The sequence below is a fragment of the Rhinolophus sinicus genome, chromosome 16, assembly GCF_057876585.1.
Source record: "Rhinolophus sinicus isolate RSI-liver-muscle chromosome 16, RSI-T2T, whole genome shotgun sequence".
Lineage (NCBI taxonomy): Eukaryota > Metazoa > Chordata > Mammalia > Chiroptera > Rhinolophidae > Rhinolophus > Rhinolophus sinicus.
The window spans coordinates 7,702,558-7,716,487 of record NC_142516.1 but is presented as its reverse complement, the minus strand read 5'-3'; the positions used below and the strand labels follow the sequence as shown (position 1 = coordinate 7,716,487).

The 13,930-nt window shown below is 48.9% G+C and overlaps 1 protein-coding gene and 1 long non-coding RNA gene across 13 annotated transcripts in view; one reads left to right on the top strand and one right to left on the bottom strand.

Moving 5' to 3' along the window:
• Positions 1 to 13,930, top strand: part of RALGPS1 (Ral GEF with PH domain and SH3 binding motif 1) — a 289,205-nt gene that overhangs the window by 84,771 nt on the left and 190,504 nt on the right. For 10 of the 12 annotated variants that reach the window (XM_088793588.1, XM_074331044.2, XM_074331047.2 and 7 more), the window contains one exon: positions 5,835 to 5,885. The exons of the other annotated variants lie outside the window; for them this stretch is intronic. In XM_088793588.1, coding sequence (XP_088649714.1) covers positions 5,835 to 5,885 — 51 coding nt within the window. The remainder of the gene's footprint in view (positions 1 to 5,834; positions 5,886 to 13,930) is intronic. 12 annotated transcript variants of the gene reach the window in all.
• On the bottom strand, positions 11,092 to 12,814 carry LOC141571190 (uncharacterized). The gene is made up of 3 exons (XR_012495948.2): positions 12,646 to 12,814; positions 12,438 to 12,533; positions 11,092 to 11,506 (listed from the first exon to the last, which is right to left on the bottom strand). It is a non-coding gene; the product is annotated as an uncharacterized LOC141571190 (long non-coding RNA).

The following is a 13,930-nucleotide window of genomic DNA, read 5'->3' as shown; positions in this document are numbered from 1 at the left end:
GTCAAATGGCTGGATTCCTCAGCAAATACGCTGTAAGGAAAATAAAGGGATGGAGAGAATACCTGTAGATTAGAAGAAACTTAAAAATATGCATCAACTTTTAAAAACACACACACAAGATGACATTGTAATGCCTTGGTATACACACTTGGGTGATAAAATTATAAAGAAACTTGAGGAAAGTCAGGATAGTGGTTACTTTTGACAGGAGGGAGGGACTTGTGATTGGAACAAGGCACATGGAAGAACTCTGAGGTGGCTTTTTAAAAAAATTGTGGTAAACTCTATGTAACATACGTTTACCATCTTTACCATTTTTAAGTGCACAGGCCAGTAATGTTAAGTACATTCACATTACTGAACAACCAATCTATAGACGTGTATTCATCTTGCTCACCAAAAACTCTGGACCTGTTAAACAACTCCCCGTTCCACCCTCAGCCCATTGTCCTTTCTGCTTCTATGAATTTGCTTACTCTAGGTACCTCATCTAAGTGGGATCACACAGTATTGGTCTTTTTGTGACTGGCTTATTTCACTTGGTATAATGTCCTTGAGGTTCATCTGTCTTGTGGCAGGTGTCCGAATTTCCTTCCTTTTTTAAGGCTGCATCATTCCATTGTGTGTATAGACCGCATTTGTTTGTCCATCCATCTGTCGCTTAGGGTGGCTGTTTCCTGACCTCGGCAGTGGTTACAAAGTGTTCACCTTATAATAAGTTATCAGACCATGCATTTGTTTAATGTAATTTTCTGTAAATGTGTGTGAGTTTACAGTAAAATGGGTTAACATTTACGAGGTCCTCATTCTTTTTCTGGGGGTGCTCGACGGGTAAATCCCAGTCCTTTTACTCCCCAGTGGCTGAACACAGAGCAAAAAGCAATCCCATAACTTGTCTTCATCATCAATGGATCATGGGCATCCTTCCAGGCCAGTATGTGTCGATCTGATTCTCTATTTTAATGGCTGCATAATATTCTAGAGTCTAGATATACCATGATTTTTTTCCAACAAGTCCCTTTTGATGGCCTCTTAGATTGTTTCCAGATTTTTACTGCTAAAAATAATGGTGCAGTAAACATCTATATTTATATCTGTGCTAAATGTAGATCTCTGTATACACTCTCCTTACATACCAGTGCTTTTGTTTCTCTAGGTATAGGGACTGGTGTGTCAACAGTATTCTCATTTCACTTTTTAGGTGATCATATCTAAATGCAATGCATGATCCTGGATCAAGAAAAAAATTGCTATAAAAACAGTATTGAGATAATTAGCAAATTTTGAATGTGGATTATGTATTAGATAAACTGTTGTACTAATGACAAATTTCCTGAATTTAATCAGTTTAACGTTATGTAAAAGCATGACCTTGTTCTTGGGAAATGACATGCTGAAGGATTTAGGGGTTAAGAGTCATAATGTCTGCATATTACTCTCAAATGGGTCAGAAAAAATGTGCATATGTAATTGTATACATAGTGATAAAGCAAATGAGGCAAAATGTTAATAATTACTTAAGTTAGGTGAAAGGTTATAGAGTTCATCATATTATTCTGGCAACTTTTTTGTAAGTTTGACATTTAAAAAAAAACCAAAAAGCTGGAAACTTCTTTATGAATTCCTGTCAGATTACTTTCCAAAAAGAACAGCAGTTTCTAGTCCCATCGTCGTGATGGCATTGATGGATGCCAAATGGTATCTTCCTGTTTAATATGCATTTCCTTGACTACAATTCTAAAATTGCCTGACACGTGCTTCCTGTAGCTCTGGGAGTAGAAGCAGGAATGTATCTTTGGAGCTGATTACTTTTTGTTCTGTGAGCCTTCCTGGTTATGCTCAAATTGAAAGAGATCGTCTATTAGAAGACACACTGCTTATTTAGATTTAGTCAGCCACTGTGAGAGGGGAGAAACACTATATTCAAAATATGCAAAAACTTCTTGTTTTCTTTTTGGCTAAGTAGCTTTCACTTATCCACATAAGACCACCTTTTCTTTAGGGCCACATTGTGAAGTGGTCCTATTGTTCTCTCCATTCGCAAAGATTCGTATCTGTAGAAATGTTTTGGGTACATGGAGATTGTCCATTTTCCTAAAAAGCCTGGATTTTTAGGGGACCCTGGACTAGGAGGAAGGGAGAGATGGGGGAAGAGGTTAGGATTAAGGAAGGCATTGCCAAGTGACTAGCTTAATTGGACATCCCGTGTTGTGGCTTTATTTCCAGGAATCAGGAGAAGCCATTAAGATGCCTGTTGACGAGTGTCGTCATCAGTCTAGTGATGTGCTCCCCACCATAGTAGGTCCGCTGCTTAGAGCAAGAGTCACGTTGGCTCACGTTTCTGTTGAGGCTGTACCACACCCCTCGGAGATGACCTCTCTCCAGGAAGAGGGGACATTTCCCCAGGGAGGGCTGAGAGCTGGTGTGCTGAGGACAGAACTTGGTCCCGCCCCTCAAGCTCTCACCCCGGTCCACACCCTCCCTTTTTCGTAAAACTGTCTGCCTTGGGGGCTCAAACTTCTGGGGAAGGATTGCTCATCAGCAACCTTTTACACATGTTTGGATTTGTATTAAAATAACATTATATAATGAAATTTATAGTCGGGTTATTTTAGCTGTGTATCGGTATATTCTTGCTCTGGACACTGCGTCTTTTTTGGTCAGAATTGAGAGGATAGAAATGGGAGAGATTCTTCTAAAAACCCTCAGATTGTGTGTTTGGGACCAGCCAGTCTATTTTAAGTCTGGAGACTTCTGTTGTTCTTGTTTGCTTTGAATAACACACCTGAACACATTTTCTGATTTACAGTCTGAGCAGGGATCAGAATATTTGCAACTTGGACCATCCAAAAAAATATGAAATATAAAGTCACTATTTTAATAAATCATTTGGAAATTCAGTAGCAAACCCTAGAACTGATGGCAGGATGGAAAGGAAGTTTTCTCATTTTCACATTAGCAGACTTTTGGTTCTTTTCCTAAATGACACTGCAAACATCCTGCCGGTTCTGGATAGGGAGTTACCTTGAACTGTGGGAGAGATTTCCAAGGCCCTCTGAGCTCTCTGCTCAACTCTCCTGTTTTCACAAGGCCGTTCTGTTCCCCAGGACGGCAGAATTAATCCAAATGTCAGGAGCGCTTGGCCCACAGTCTCCATGGGTCTGGCAGGAGAAATGCCAGTCTGTTTGCACTGCCTCGGCCAGACACACAGGCCCGTAGGCCTCAGGGCTCAGTAGTCACCCGGCACCCAGATTGGGAGGCCAGACCCACATGTGCTGATGTCCAGTGAGTGCCCCCTTGCCACTGGTGGGTGGGCCTAGAGGTGGACAGGTGTGGATTCCTAAGGGCTTCTTCGTTCCCGGTGCCATCTGCTGTCTCTGCCGAGCTTCCATTGGTGGCAGCATGTCACCATTGTGCCATGAAGAGCACTACCTCCTGGGAGGGGACAAAGGGGCTGTGCGCCGAAGCCGCCTGCTGCTTTCCCTCGCCGGCTCAGCCCTGGTGCTGGATGGTGTGCTTTGGTCTGCATCCCGTGCTTCCCCGGGGCCCAGTGACTGTGGACTGCCTTTCAGTTGTGCTAAGAACTAACTGTAATTCTGCACCTAAGCCCTAGATTATGGTGACAGCTGTCCTACTGTGTGTGTGTTGCCATTTTTCTCCAATGTATTCTTGACATGAGGCTTTTTTTCATGACAGTATTTGCTGACTGAGTATAACAACCTCCTTTAAATATTCTCTAGAGCGACTTTTATGCATGTATATCAGTGGTCCCTTATTTCCTAGCTCATGTATTGGTCAGAAACCATAAGTTCACATGCCAGTACATGAGCCCATCTATATGACTTCCCTTTTGTCAAAACACACACACACACACACACACACACACACACACACACACACACACACACACGGTGTGACAATTAAGTTCGCGAACTCATCCTAGAAAAAGTGCTACATTCCTCAATGCTGAATATCACTAGGTCACCTTTGAAGTACTCCCCTTGGGAAGCTATGCACCGACACCAGTGCCTAGTCCACCATTCAAAGCAATTTTGGAACTCTTTTTCTGGAATGGTCATCAGAACTGTCGTTGTATTAACCTTGATGTCCTGAATGTCATCCAAATGTCTTCCTTTCAATATTTCCTTTATCTTTGGGTAAAGAAAGAAGTCATCGGGGGCCAGCTCAGGCGAGTAAGGAGGATGTCCCAATACAGTTATTTGTTTACTGGCTAAAAACTCCCTCACAGACAGTGCCGTGTGAGCTGGGGCATTGTCGTGATGCAAAAGCCATGAATTGTTGGTGAAAAGTTCAAGTCGTCTAACCTTTTCACACAGCCTTTTCAGCACTTCCAAATGGTAAACTTGGTTAACTGATTGTCCAGTTGGTACAAATTCATAATGAATGAGCCCTCTGATATAAAAAAAGGTTAACAATATTGTTGCAACAAGTTTGTGAACTTAATTGTCATATCATGTATGGTATATAAATATATATGAAATTTATGAAAATTCAAGATAAGTGATGCAGAATGCTGGCACCTGACAGATGCTCGCTCATTCTCTCTCTCTCTCTCTCTCTCTCTCTCTCTCTCTCTCTCCCTCCCTCCAGAGAGAAAATCTATATGTGTATATATATATATATACAAATACACACGCACACATAGATGTATATAGAGAGTATCTGCCAGGTGCCAGGTATTCTGCACCTCTTGTTTTGAATTTTCACAAAGATTCTGTAAGATAGGGATAATTGTTACTATTTTCTAGATGTGTCACCCGAGCCTGGGAGCGGCCGTCAGGTGCCTGAGAGCACTGCTGTTAAGTGTGGTATCACACGTCCACTGCAGCCCCGCTCATGCCAGTGCCCACGTTGGTTGCACGACATCATGACCTCCCCGACGACCCTTGTTCAGTGGACAGGGGAGGGTGTCTTTGCGAATTAAGAGGCATCCAGTGGCCCTCAGCTCTCCTTTCCCTGGCCTGTCAGAGGCGTCTGTTCACTGATGCCTGGCATCTCATGTGACACATGGAGACAGGTCACGTGAAGTCACTCAGTCCATGCCTTGGGCTGCAAAATCGTCAGCAGTGATGCCTCTTTTACTGCCGCCCGATGAGCTTCTAACAACGGGAACAGCCTTGTAACCAAATGTGTGTTTTCTATATTGACAACATCAGAGCTTCTCCAGCTAGCTGCGGCGAAGGACCAGTTCCTTTCATTTCCGGTCTGTGGAGGACGGATACTTTGAAAACATACAATAGAAATGGTGTGGTAGTTTGCTGTGAACGTTTCCAAGCGCTTACTCTCAAGTTCTGTAGTTTTCTCACTGTGGGCAGGTGGGATAAACAGTTAGCAATCCAACACTGGTCTGAGGGCACATCTTGACTCGCACTCTACCGTGTAATTTAGAGGAGGCTCAGACTTCAGCTACAATTCTTTTAAGAAATTAAGTGTAGAGTAGTAGTGTCTCTGTTTAGCATTCTAGTTTTTAATATTATCAACTTTTTAAAATTACAAAAATAATTCATGCTTGAAACAAACAAAAAAGCTTAAATTATACAAAACTATCCAAACTAGAAAATGTTCCCTTCCTCTCAGTCCCACCCTCCAAACTACTATTACCAATTCTTAAACTGGATGTTCAAGAAGGGTGTGGATCAAGATTTATGAAGCAGGAAGAGAGGGAGAGGCGTTTTAGAAATTTGCCTATTTTTTCACTCTATTCAATATTGATTTTTATTCAAGGGGCAAGGTATAAAAATAACACATAAGAATGTGTTATTATGCTGCCAGTCGTCCTTGTGTCTTCTAACACCCCTTCTCTTCTGTTGCAGAGCCAGATCACATTAATGGACATACCCGTGTTTAAAGCCATCCAGCCGGAGGTCGGTACCCTGTCCTTTATACTCTTCTACTAATGCTGTGGCCGGAAAGAGAGCTTTAGTCGGCCATGTTGGAGTGACTCAGTTTCTCGGTTTTGCTATTGAAGTCCTTATAAATGCATGTTACTGACTGACACTCCTGTTAAAGAAAGCGAACAGGAACTTTCCATTCTCGATGGTGCTTGTTCTTTGAGCCGGGTGTCTGGGTTCTCCAAATAATGTCGCCGCTTCTGGCCCACTCTAGCAGGGCTGGGGCAGTTGGTGTCCACGGCCTCCACACCTGAGTCAGGCCTTGCCAAACTAATGACTTCTCCCAGGCTCCTCCTGCTGAAAATGGTGACTGTCAAGAAGGGGACGTGAGCTCGTGTTTTTTAAGAGAGCTTTCTTTTTGTTGATCCCAAATTCTGGTGGTTGTCTTGTTTCTGATTTTGAAACCAGTTGCCACAGCAAAACACATACATATTTGCATTACATTATAATATACATTTTTAGAAACAGCACATTCATAAGGAGAAAAAATGTTGACTTAAAAAAATTGATCAAAAAAGTCCCTGGAAATGCTTAGCAGTTGGTAATGAGGCTTTATAGTTATTTTAGTCCGGGTTCTTTTTTGTTGTTGTTAGCAAGTAACAGAAATGCATTTCAGAGTAGCTGTAATAGGCAGAAGAGGAATTTATTACAAGGATAAAAGGGGCATTTTACAGAATCTGGGCATGGAGGCGAGGTCGCCTGGACAGCCAACCCGTCTCTGCATCTTGCCTCCGCTTTCCCTCTCCTTCTCTCTCCTGGCTTCTTTCCTGTCTGCCCGTGTGGTTCAACACGGTCTACCTAAAGGGCCCACCTTTACATGATCCGCATTTAAGCCGCCTGCCAGACTGAAACCTGCAGCGCTCAGTGCAGCCCAGTGGAGTCACGTGTCTGTGGTGGGTTCAGTGACCCAGGTCAGGACTAAGTGGCCAAGACAAGCAAGCACAGCTGAGGGGACCCAGCTTGTGAGTCGGGTGTAGGTGGGGAGGAATGTCCAAAGATGTCTGCCGCAACCGTGGTGTGAGTTCCAGAACACTCTTGCCATAATGGCCTTCTTACAGTATGATAACTGTTAAGACTTTGAGAAAAATGGTGTGTTTTAGTATAAAGTCGGACGAAGGCCTTCCGGGACCTGGCATCTAACCTGTTACAAAGTCGGAGGAAACTAATGTTAGCTGCGATCAGCATCTATGTAAAAATGATTTATATTATTGTGTGTGTATGTGTGTGTGTGTGCACACGTGTGAGTGCACACATGTGTGTACGCGTGTGTGCACGTGTTCTGTTCATTAGGTTTGGGGAGCAGGCAGCTATGTTTTCTTTTTAGAATTGGCTGACTTCCTATCTTCTGTTTTCTTCCGATGTGGTGTCATCCATTCTTTCTAATTAAGAAACAAAACAAAAACAAAGAACGACTCACTACCCCTTGGAGCCTTGCGGGGAGCAGCGGTGTGGTGGTCACCTTAGTTCTCAGCTGAAGCTGTTTTTGACCATGTTCTCTGCTTAGCTTCGTTCTGGAGCGGTTCAGACATTGGCATCTTTAGGCTTTGTCCTGAGCTTGGAGGAGGGCAGCCCAGCCTGCTGTGAGCCCTGAGCCCTGAACCTACATGCACCCCAGGAGGCTGGGATCGCAGCTCGGGCTGGTTGTAGGGGGAAGGGATGGGGAACTCTTCAGAGACACAGCGAGGGGCAGACGCAGACTTTTCCCCAGGGCTCTGTCGTTTGGAACGTACTTCATCCCAGGCATATCTGGTTTCAGGTTGTGACAAGACATTAAGGTGGAGATGTTTTGCTTTCAAGAGTTTAGCTTGCAGCAGCGGTTCTCAGCTGTGGCTGCCGCACAGAGCCACCTGGGCGGCCTCTGAAATACGGGGTGCCAGACTCCACCCCAGGCCATCGCATCTGAATCTCTGGGCCAGGGTCCAGAACCCAGTCAGCCCTGTTTTGTAAAGTTTACCAGGTGATTCTGATGCAGAGTGAGGATTAAGAGGTAATTGCTCTGAGGTTTCTGGAGAAACCCCAAACTTGAATGTCTTGGATCGATGATATGTGAGCTAAAAATGGACGCGCTCACTCCCTGTTGGCATTGTCAAAACTGAGGGTAAAAGGAGCACCCTGGGAGCTGCCCTCGCTGTTTTGCTGTTTTAATTTTTGTTAGATTGAAAACTGGAGTTTTTCCTCTTGAAGATGCCTGCCACATTGTGGCTGGACCACCCCAGATTTGGAAGGACATGAAGGGGGGACGATTGTAAGTTTGCTGTAGACGAGACTTGCCAGGAAGCAGAAGCCAGCAAGATGGGCCCTGGGAGGAACCTGGGCTCCCACAGACCCGGAAAGCTGCGGACGGCGCCATGCAGCCCTCGCTAAGCATCAGAATCCGTGAGGAGCTCTGTGCAAACATATAGATGCCAGGGCCCAATCCTCCAAGAGTCTGATTCCGGAGGCTTAGAGTAGGTTGGGAATCCACACTTCAGTCAGTTGTAGTTACCATTCTTTTTGATGCATGAATTGTCTTGTCTTGAACCAATGGGCGTCCTTTCATGTCCTCTGCTGCATGTTTTTAACATGATCCCATTCGTTTTTTTCATGGCTTTCTTGCTCTTTGGCAGAGCGCTGTGCCCGTGTTACGTTGTACATTTGCCGCTGCCGACCTGGAATCAGGTATTCCTCCAGGGGTGCTGGTTCCTTTGCGTGGAGAGTAACATTTAGAAACCAGCCTGGGAGAGAGGATTTTCATTGCTACTGGGCTGCCATTCTTTCTAGGCTTTTTGGTGGGCAGGGCTAGGAAATATTAATTTTTTTAAAGGAAAAATCATGAGCTCATGATTCGGGAAGGTGGCATTAATTCTCCACAATTCTTCCTTCCCTCCTCATCCTCGTCACAACGTCCCTGTGGCCGTGTCTGTTTCCCCACCATATAGACCCTGGGCTTGGCCTTGTGACTGCGGCGCAAATGGTAGTGTGCAAGTGGGGAGCTCGTGGGAGGCCTGCCGAGCTTCCCGCACGCCTCTGGGGACGGCCACTCTCCGTGACGTACCGGCAGCGATTGCTCATTTGGCCCGAATCCCAACATGAGGACATTGCAGATGAACTGAAGCTAATCCAAAGGCCAAATTCCAGCCCACCCTGGCCCAGGCCGGCGGACCCCAGCAGAGCTCAGCTGGACTCCACACGCCTATGAACACGAAGCGAACATTGCTGCCGTAAGCCTCTGAGATCTGAGCGTGTCTGTTGCAGCACGTTATCTGGTAGGGACTGATTGACACACTATTGACCTTTCCAATTCAAGGTCAATGGGTGGTTCACTTCACTCCCCGGACTTTTATATGTTGTCTTGGACACTGACAATTTTGGTTCTTAACAACGTTGAGTAATTACTTTTCCGTATTATTCCATCACGTACAAAATAGTTTTAAAGTCACAGTATCAATATTACTATTCACCAGCAGACTGCTTTTATAGCTTAACATGTCTCTGCGCTTCTGTTTGTCTTTAGTCCCTTTTCTTCTCTCCCTCCACTCCTACCACTCACCCCCGGGGGCGTCCCTCCCTGGCCTCCCCTCCCAGAGGTCTTTGGATGTGTGGGGGCAGAAGGAGGGGTATGCACAGGGGGTTCTGGAGGTCTGCACCTCAAGAGCCCGCTGTAGTCCCGTTGCCTGTGCATCGCAGCTAATACTACTTGTTGACTGACTGAAGAATGAATGAATGACTGAATGACTGAGTGAGAGGAGTGCTGTAGCAGGACCGTATCTGGCTGTGCTCAGGCACACAGCCGAGGGCGGGGGGCAAGTAAGGGAACAGTACGACCAGGGTTTTGCGGTGTCACCACTTCCCCCACAGCGAGGGTTTTGCCTGGTGAGCTCAGCCTTTGCAGATTCCAGTTTCCAAATGCTGTTCATAAGTGAGGGTCGAAGTGTGGCTTCTGTTCATTCCTGCGAGGGGGACAGCAAGCGCATCATCCCGGGGCTGAGAGGAAGCCAGGCAGACGGTGAGTTCAGGATTGGCAGAGTGCGAGGAAAATGGAAGTTAGCAAACACGGAGCCATGACTGCCCCGTTCCCTGGTGACTCTAACAAGTGAAAATTTTATCAGAAATTGGCGAGCTAAGGCAGATACAACTTTGCAGCCTAATAGCTCACAGCTGTGTTTAACTTACAAGCTGTGGCCTAGAACCCTCTCACCGTGGTGGATTGGGCTGCAGGGCTGGGCGGGTTCCTGGTGGCCCGAGCTCAGCGAGGGGCTGCGTTGTGAAGGACGTCTTCCTGAGGGGTCCCAGTGGCAGCAGCCTTGTGAGAAGCGACATTTTCAGGGTGGCATTTTGTTCCCACCAGCATTCCCTACCAAATAAATCTATCATGGTGTCCACCTCCCAGCCTATGGAACTGAAAGTTCAGCCGTTTCTCAGAAGCCAGTTGAAATGTCAGAACTGTTTTTGTCATTAGTTTCAGTGCGGAGCCGCATCGAGGGGAAGTGCTGTGCGTAGAATGGGCTGAAAAGGAGCACGGTGTGTGCTGTACGCAGCCAGGGTTCCGGCCGGGCCAGGCTGCTGGGCCCACGGACCCTGTCCAGTGTCTGAGCGCGGCCTGGATCTGAGAAGCTGTGCTGGAGCCCCAGCCTCACCCTGCCCAGCCCGGGCGTCGGACAGGCCACTGCTCCTTCTCTTTATGCTTCGATTTCCTCGTGTGTAAAAGGGGGAAATCATTGTTTTCCCCCTGCAAGGGGCGTGTGAGAGCTGAGTGTAGAGCCTGTCTGCGTTTACGTCCCCAGTAACGTGTGGCTGTTGTTTCTCGTCGGTGCAAGTTTGACTAGGCAGTGTATTGTGACATGAGGTCGTGCCCAACAGAACGCTCAGCGATGTCCGTGTGGGAGCCAGTGGCCCCAGGAGGCGATGCTTTGAGAGGCAGAGTGACAGAGTGCGACACTTGGAGCCCTTGAGGCCTGAGTTCACATCCTGGTCCCCTGGACGGCGGGGGGCTGGGGCCTCATGAAGGCTTCTATGGCGCCCTGAGCAGGGAGACTTGCCCGCCTTGGACTCAGCTTCCTCGGCATGAAGGCTGGAAGGGAGTGTATCTTATGGGTGATTTGGGGGATGGGATGGGACTTGGGGAGGGCATTTCAGGCAGAATGAAGAATAACTCATTGAAAAGGCAGAGAATTTATTGAGCAAAACTGAACACTCCTTTTGGTGCCTGGTGATTGGGGAGAAGGAAGGGTGAGCCTGCCATTCTCTTGGTTCTGTGCCCCCCACGGGCATTGCTGCCAGGGATGTTGGCATCCTGAGGAGCTCGCCTCGAGTCCTGGATCATTCCCTTCCAACTGGCACTGGCACTGGGGCTGTGCAGAGTCTCAGAGGCGCGATGGGTGTCCAGTGGGCCCCGAGCACGGTGCAGACAAACGGCCGTGGGTACCAAACTCAATGGGGTGGAAAGCTGTCCTACGTGCTGTGTCTTCCTGTCCTCTTGCTGCGCCTGCCGACATTGCTCCTTCCCCACTGCCAGATGTCTCAGTGGCCAGACCGACCTTCACTCCGTCCTCAGTTCACTGTGCTACGTGCCGGAGAGACAAAGACGAAGGGGACACTGGCACTGTCCAGCGAGACTGAGGGGCAGAATGCAAACAGAAGCAGACAAGGAGTGTTTGCGGCTGTGGGGCGTCCTGGAGAGCGGGGGGTGGGATGGGCTGGAGGCAGGGCTTTAGCTTGTTAGCCGTGGGGCTCTCTGGGGGGATTACGATGGGGGGGGGGGACAGACGTGTGTTCTAGGAAGTTTATTCGAACCTCAGGCCCGACCGACCGGAGTCAGGGTGACTGGTTGGCAGGCTTTGCAATAGTCTGTGTGAGACAAGGTGGCAGTAACGGAGGGTGGGGGGGCCTGGTGTGGGCCTGGTTCTGAGGCTGCCCTGAGAGCCCAGACAAGAAGAAACAGGAGAGGGCAGTGGGCTGTGCATTTGGAGAGCAGAAGGAAGAGCAGAGTGCAGAGAAAGTGGCCCCAGGGATAGGACAGGCCCAGGGAGCCCGTAACTTGGCAGTCAAGCAGGGTGGGGAGAGGGCTGATGGCGTGGAAAACTCAAGAAGGGCCGAGGGACCAAACATCGAGCAGAGGTTTGGTCAGGAGCAGGGGAGCCAGAGGGCGCCCGGAGGTCATGGAGGGAGAAAGAGGGCTTCTGAGTTCTGGGTCTTAGAGGCGGGGTGGCTCTGCTGGCTGTGTGTGAAGGGTTGATGGCTGTGCCTGTGTGTGGCTGAAGAGGAGGGGAGATAAAGGTCTTTCCAGGAGGAGGTTGAGGCACAGTGTGACCCAGGGGTGAGGGGTGAGAAGGCACACCACCCAGTTAGTAACATCCCTGGAGACGACAGCAGGAGAATGAACTGGAGGAGAGAAGACCATGAGCCAGAGCCAAAGGCGAGAGTACGTCCTGGGGTTGAGAGCTGACGGGAATGTGAAGGGAGACGGAGGTGCCAGGAGGTAGCGTGAGGGCCTCGAGAGGAAAGCTAGACTGCGAGCCCTGTGAGGTGAGCCAGTGTGTCACATACCTGCCACGTGGGTCAGGTGGTCCTGGGAGGCAGGCAGGGGTGGCCGGTGTGTGTGCCATTCTCTGCTCGCCTCCTCACTGTGGCCCTGGAGGGAACCTGGTGTTTAAAGGAAAAGGCAGATACGGTGAGAATGGCGAGGTGGGAGCAGCATTAACAAGTGACTTGGGACATTGTCCTGCTAGAACTCATGTCCCTGTGGGGTACTTACTCTCGGGTGATTGGGTCTCACCCTTCCCCGCAGCAGAGCTTGAGACCCGAGAGCCTGGCTTGACCAGAACCGGCTGGTTTGCAGAAGGGCCGCCCTGCCTGAGTGGAAGGCTCCCCTCTCCCCTCCGAAGTGGTTTCCTCTGGGCCGCATGACACGTTGCAATGCAGGAAAACACTGCCTGTGGGTTCAGGAGCCTGACCCTCTGGCCTTTTGTCTGGATACCGTTTGCCTGCTCTGAAGAGGCGGGCATTCCAGAAGGCCGAGGTCAGTGTTGGATGGCGGACAAACCCTGTGTGTCTTGCTGCTCCTAGGAATCACAGTGTTGGGCCCTGGGAGAAGGGAAGAGCGTTGCCAGAGGAGATCGGTTTCGCTGACATCATTAAAACCCCTCTCAGGTCACATGGTCGGCAGTTTTCTTAGACCATTTCCCTCCACCGCCCCAGCCTGACCTAAGTTGCTGCCACCTCTCATCCCATCACGTCTCCCCTCGGTCTGCCCTGCCCCCCAACCTTCTCTCTCCATCCAGAGACATCTTTCTAGAGGTGAAGTGACAACTTCCCCATCATGCCTAGCGCCTTCTGAGGCTCCCAGCTGCTCTGAGGATGCAAACAGGCCTCCTTTCCCCAGCCGCCCAGCTCTGCAGGCGCTGCAGCCCTTCAGCCTCCAGGCCCACAGCCTCCCTCTCGGCCCATCTCAGCTCCTTCCACGTGCTGTGCCACCACGTCCCTTCCCAGCCGACCCCTCCTCCTTCCTCAGGAGGCGGAGTGAGCAGCAGAGAGCCCCAGGGTGGGGCAGGTTCTCCTCCGGTTCCTCCCACCTCACCGCCTCCTACTTGCATGGACAGTGCTTTGCACCCTTGTGCTAAAACGTCAGACTTCTAGAAGTCTGACTAATTAGTTGTGTCCAGTGTGTCTACCCCCGGACTGTGAATTCCGTGGCCACAGGGGTCATGACAGTGACATTCATGCAGCCTCCTGTAGCCCAGCACAGGGCCTGATGTTACGTGCCCAGTACATTTAGAACACAGTGGTACTGCTACTAATAATACCCAATTGAATCCTCTGCACTTCTACGCTCTACTGCCTCCCTTTGTTCACAAAACTGAATTAGGTCATGGGGGTGGCCCAGGTGCCCTGAAGCTGCGGCCCAGGCATGTGTGGGCGATGCTCACGGATGTTCTCCAGCAGCTGTCCCTCGTGTGTTGTTGCTCTGAGTTTGCATTTGTTATTTGCTTCTCACTTCCTAGTAATTGCCATTTCCATTGCAAGGATTTCTTATGACAATG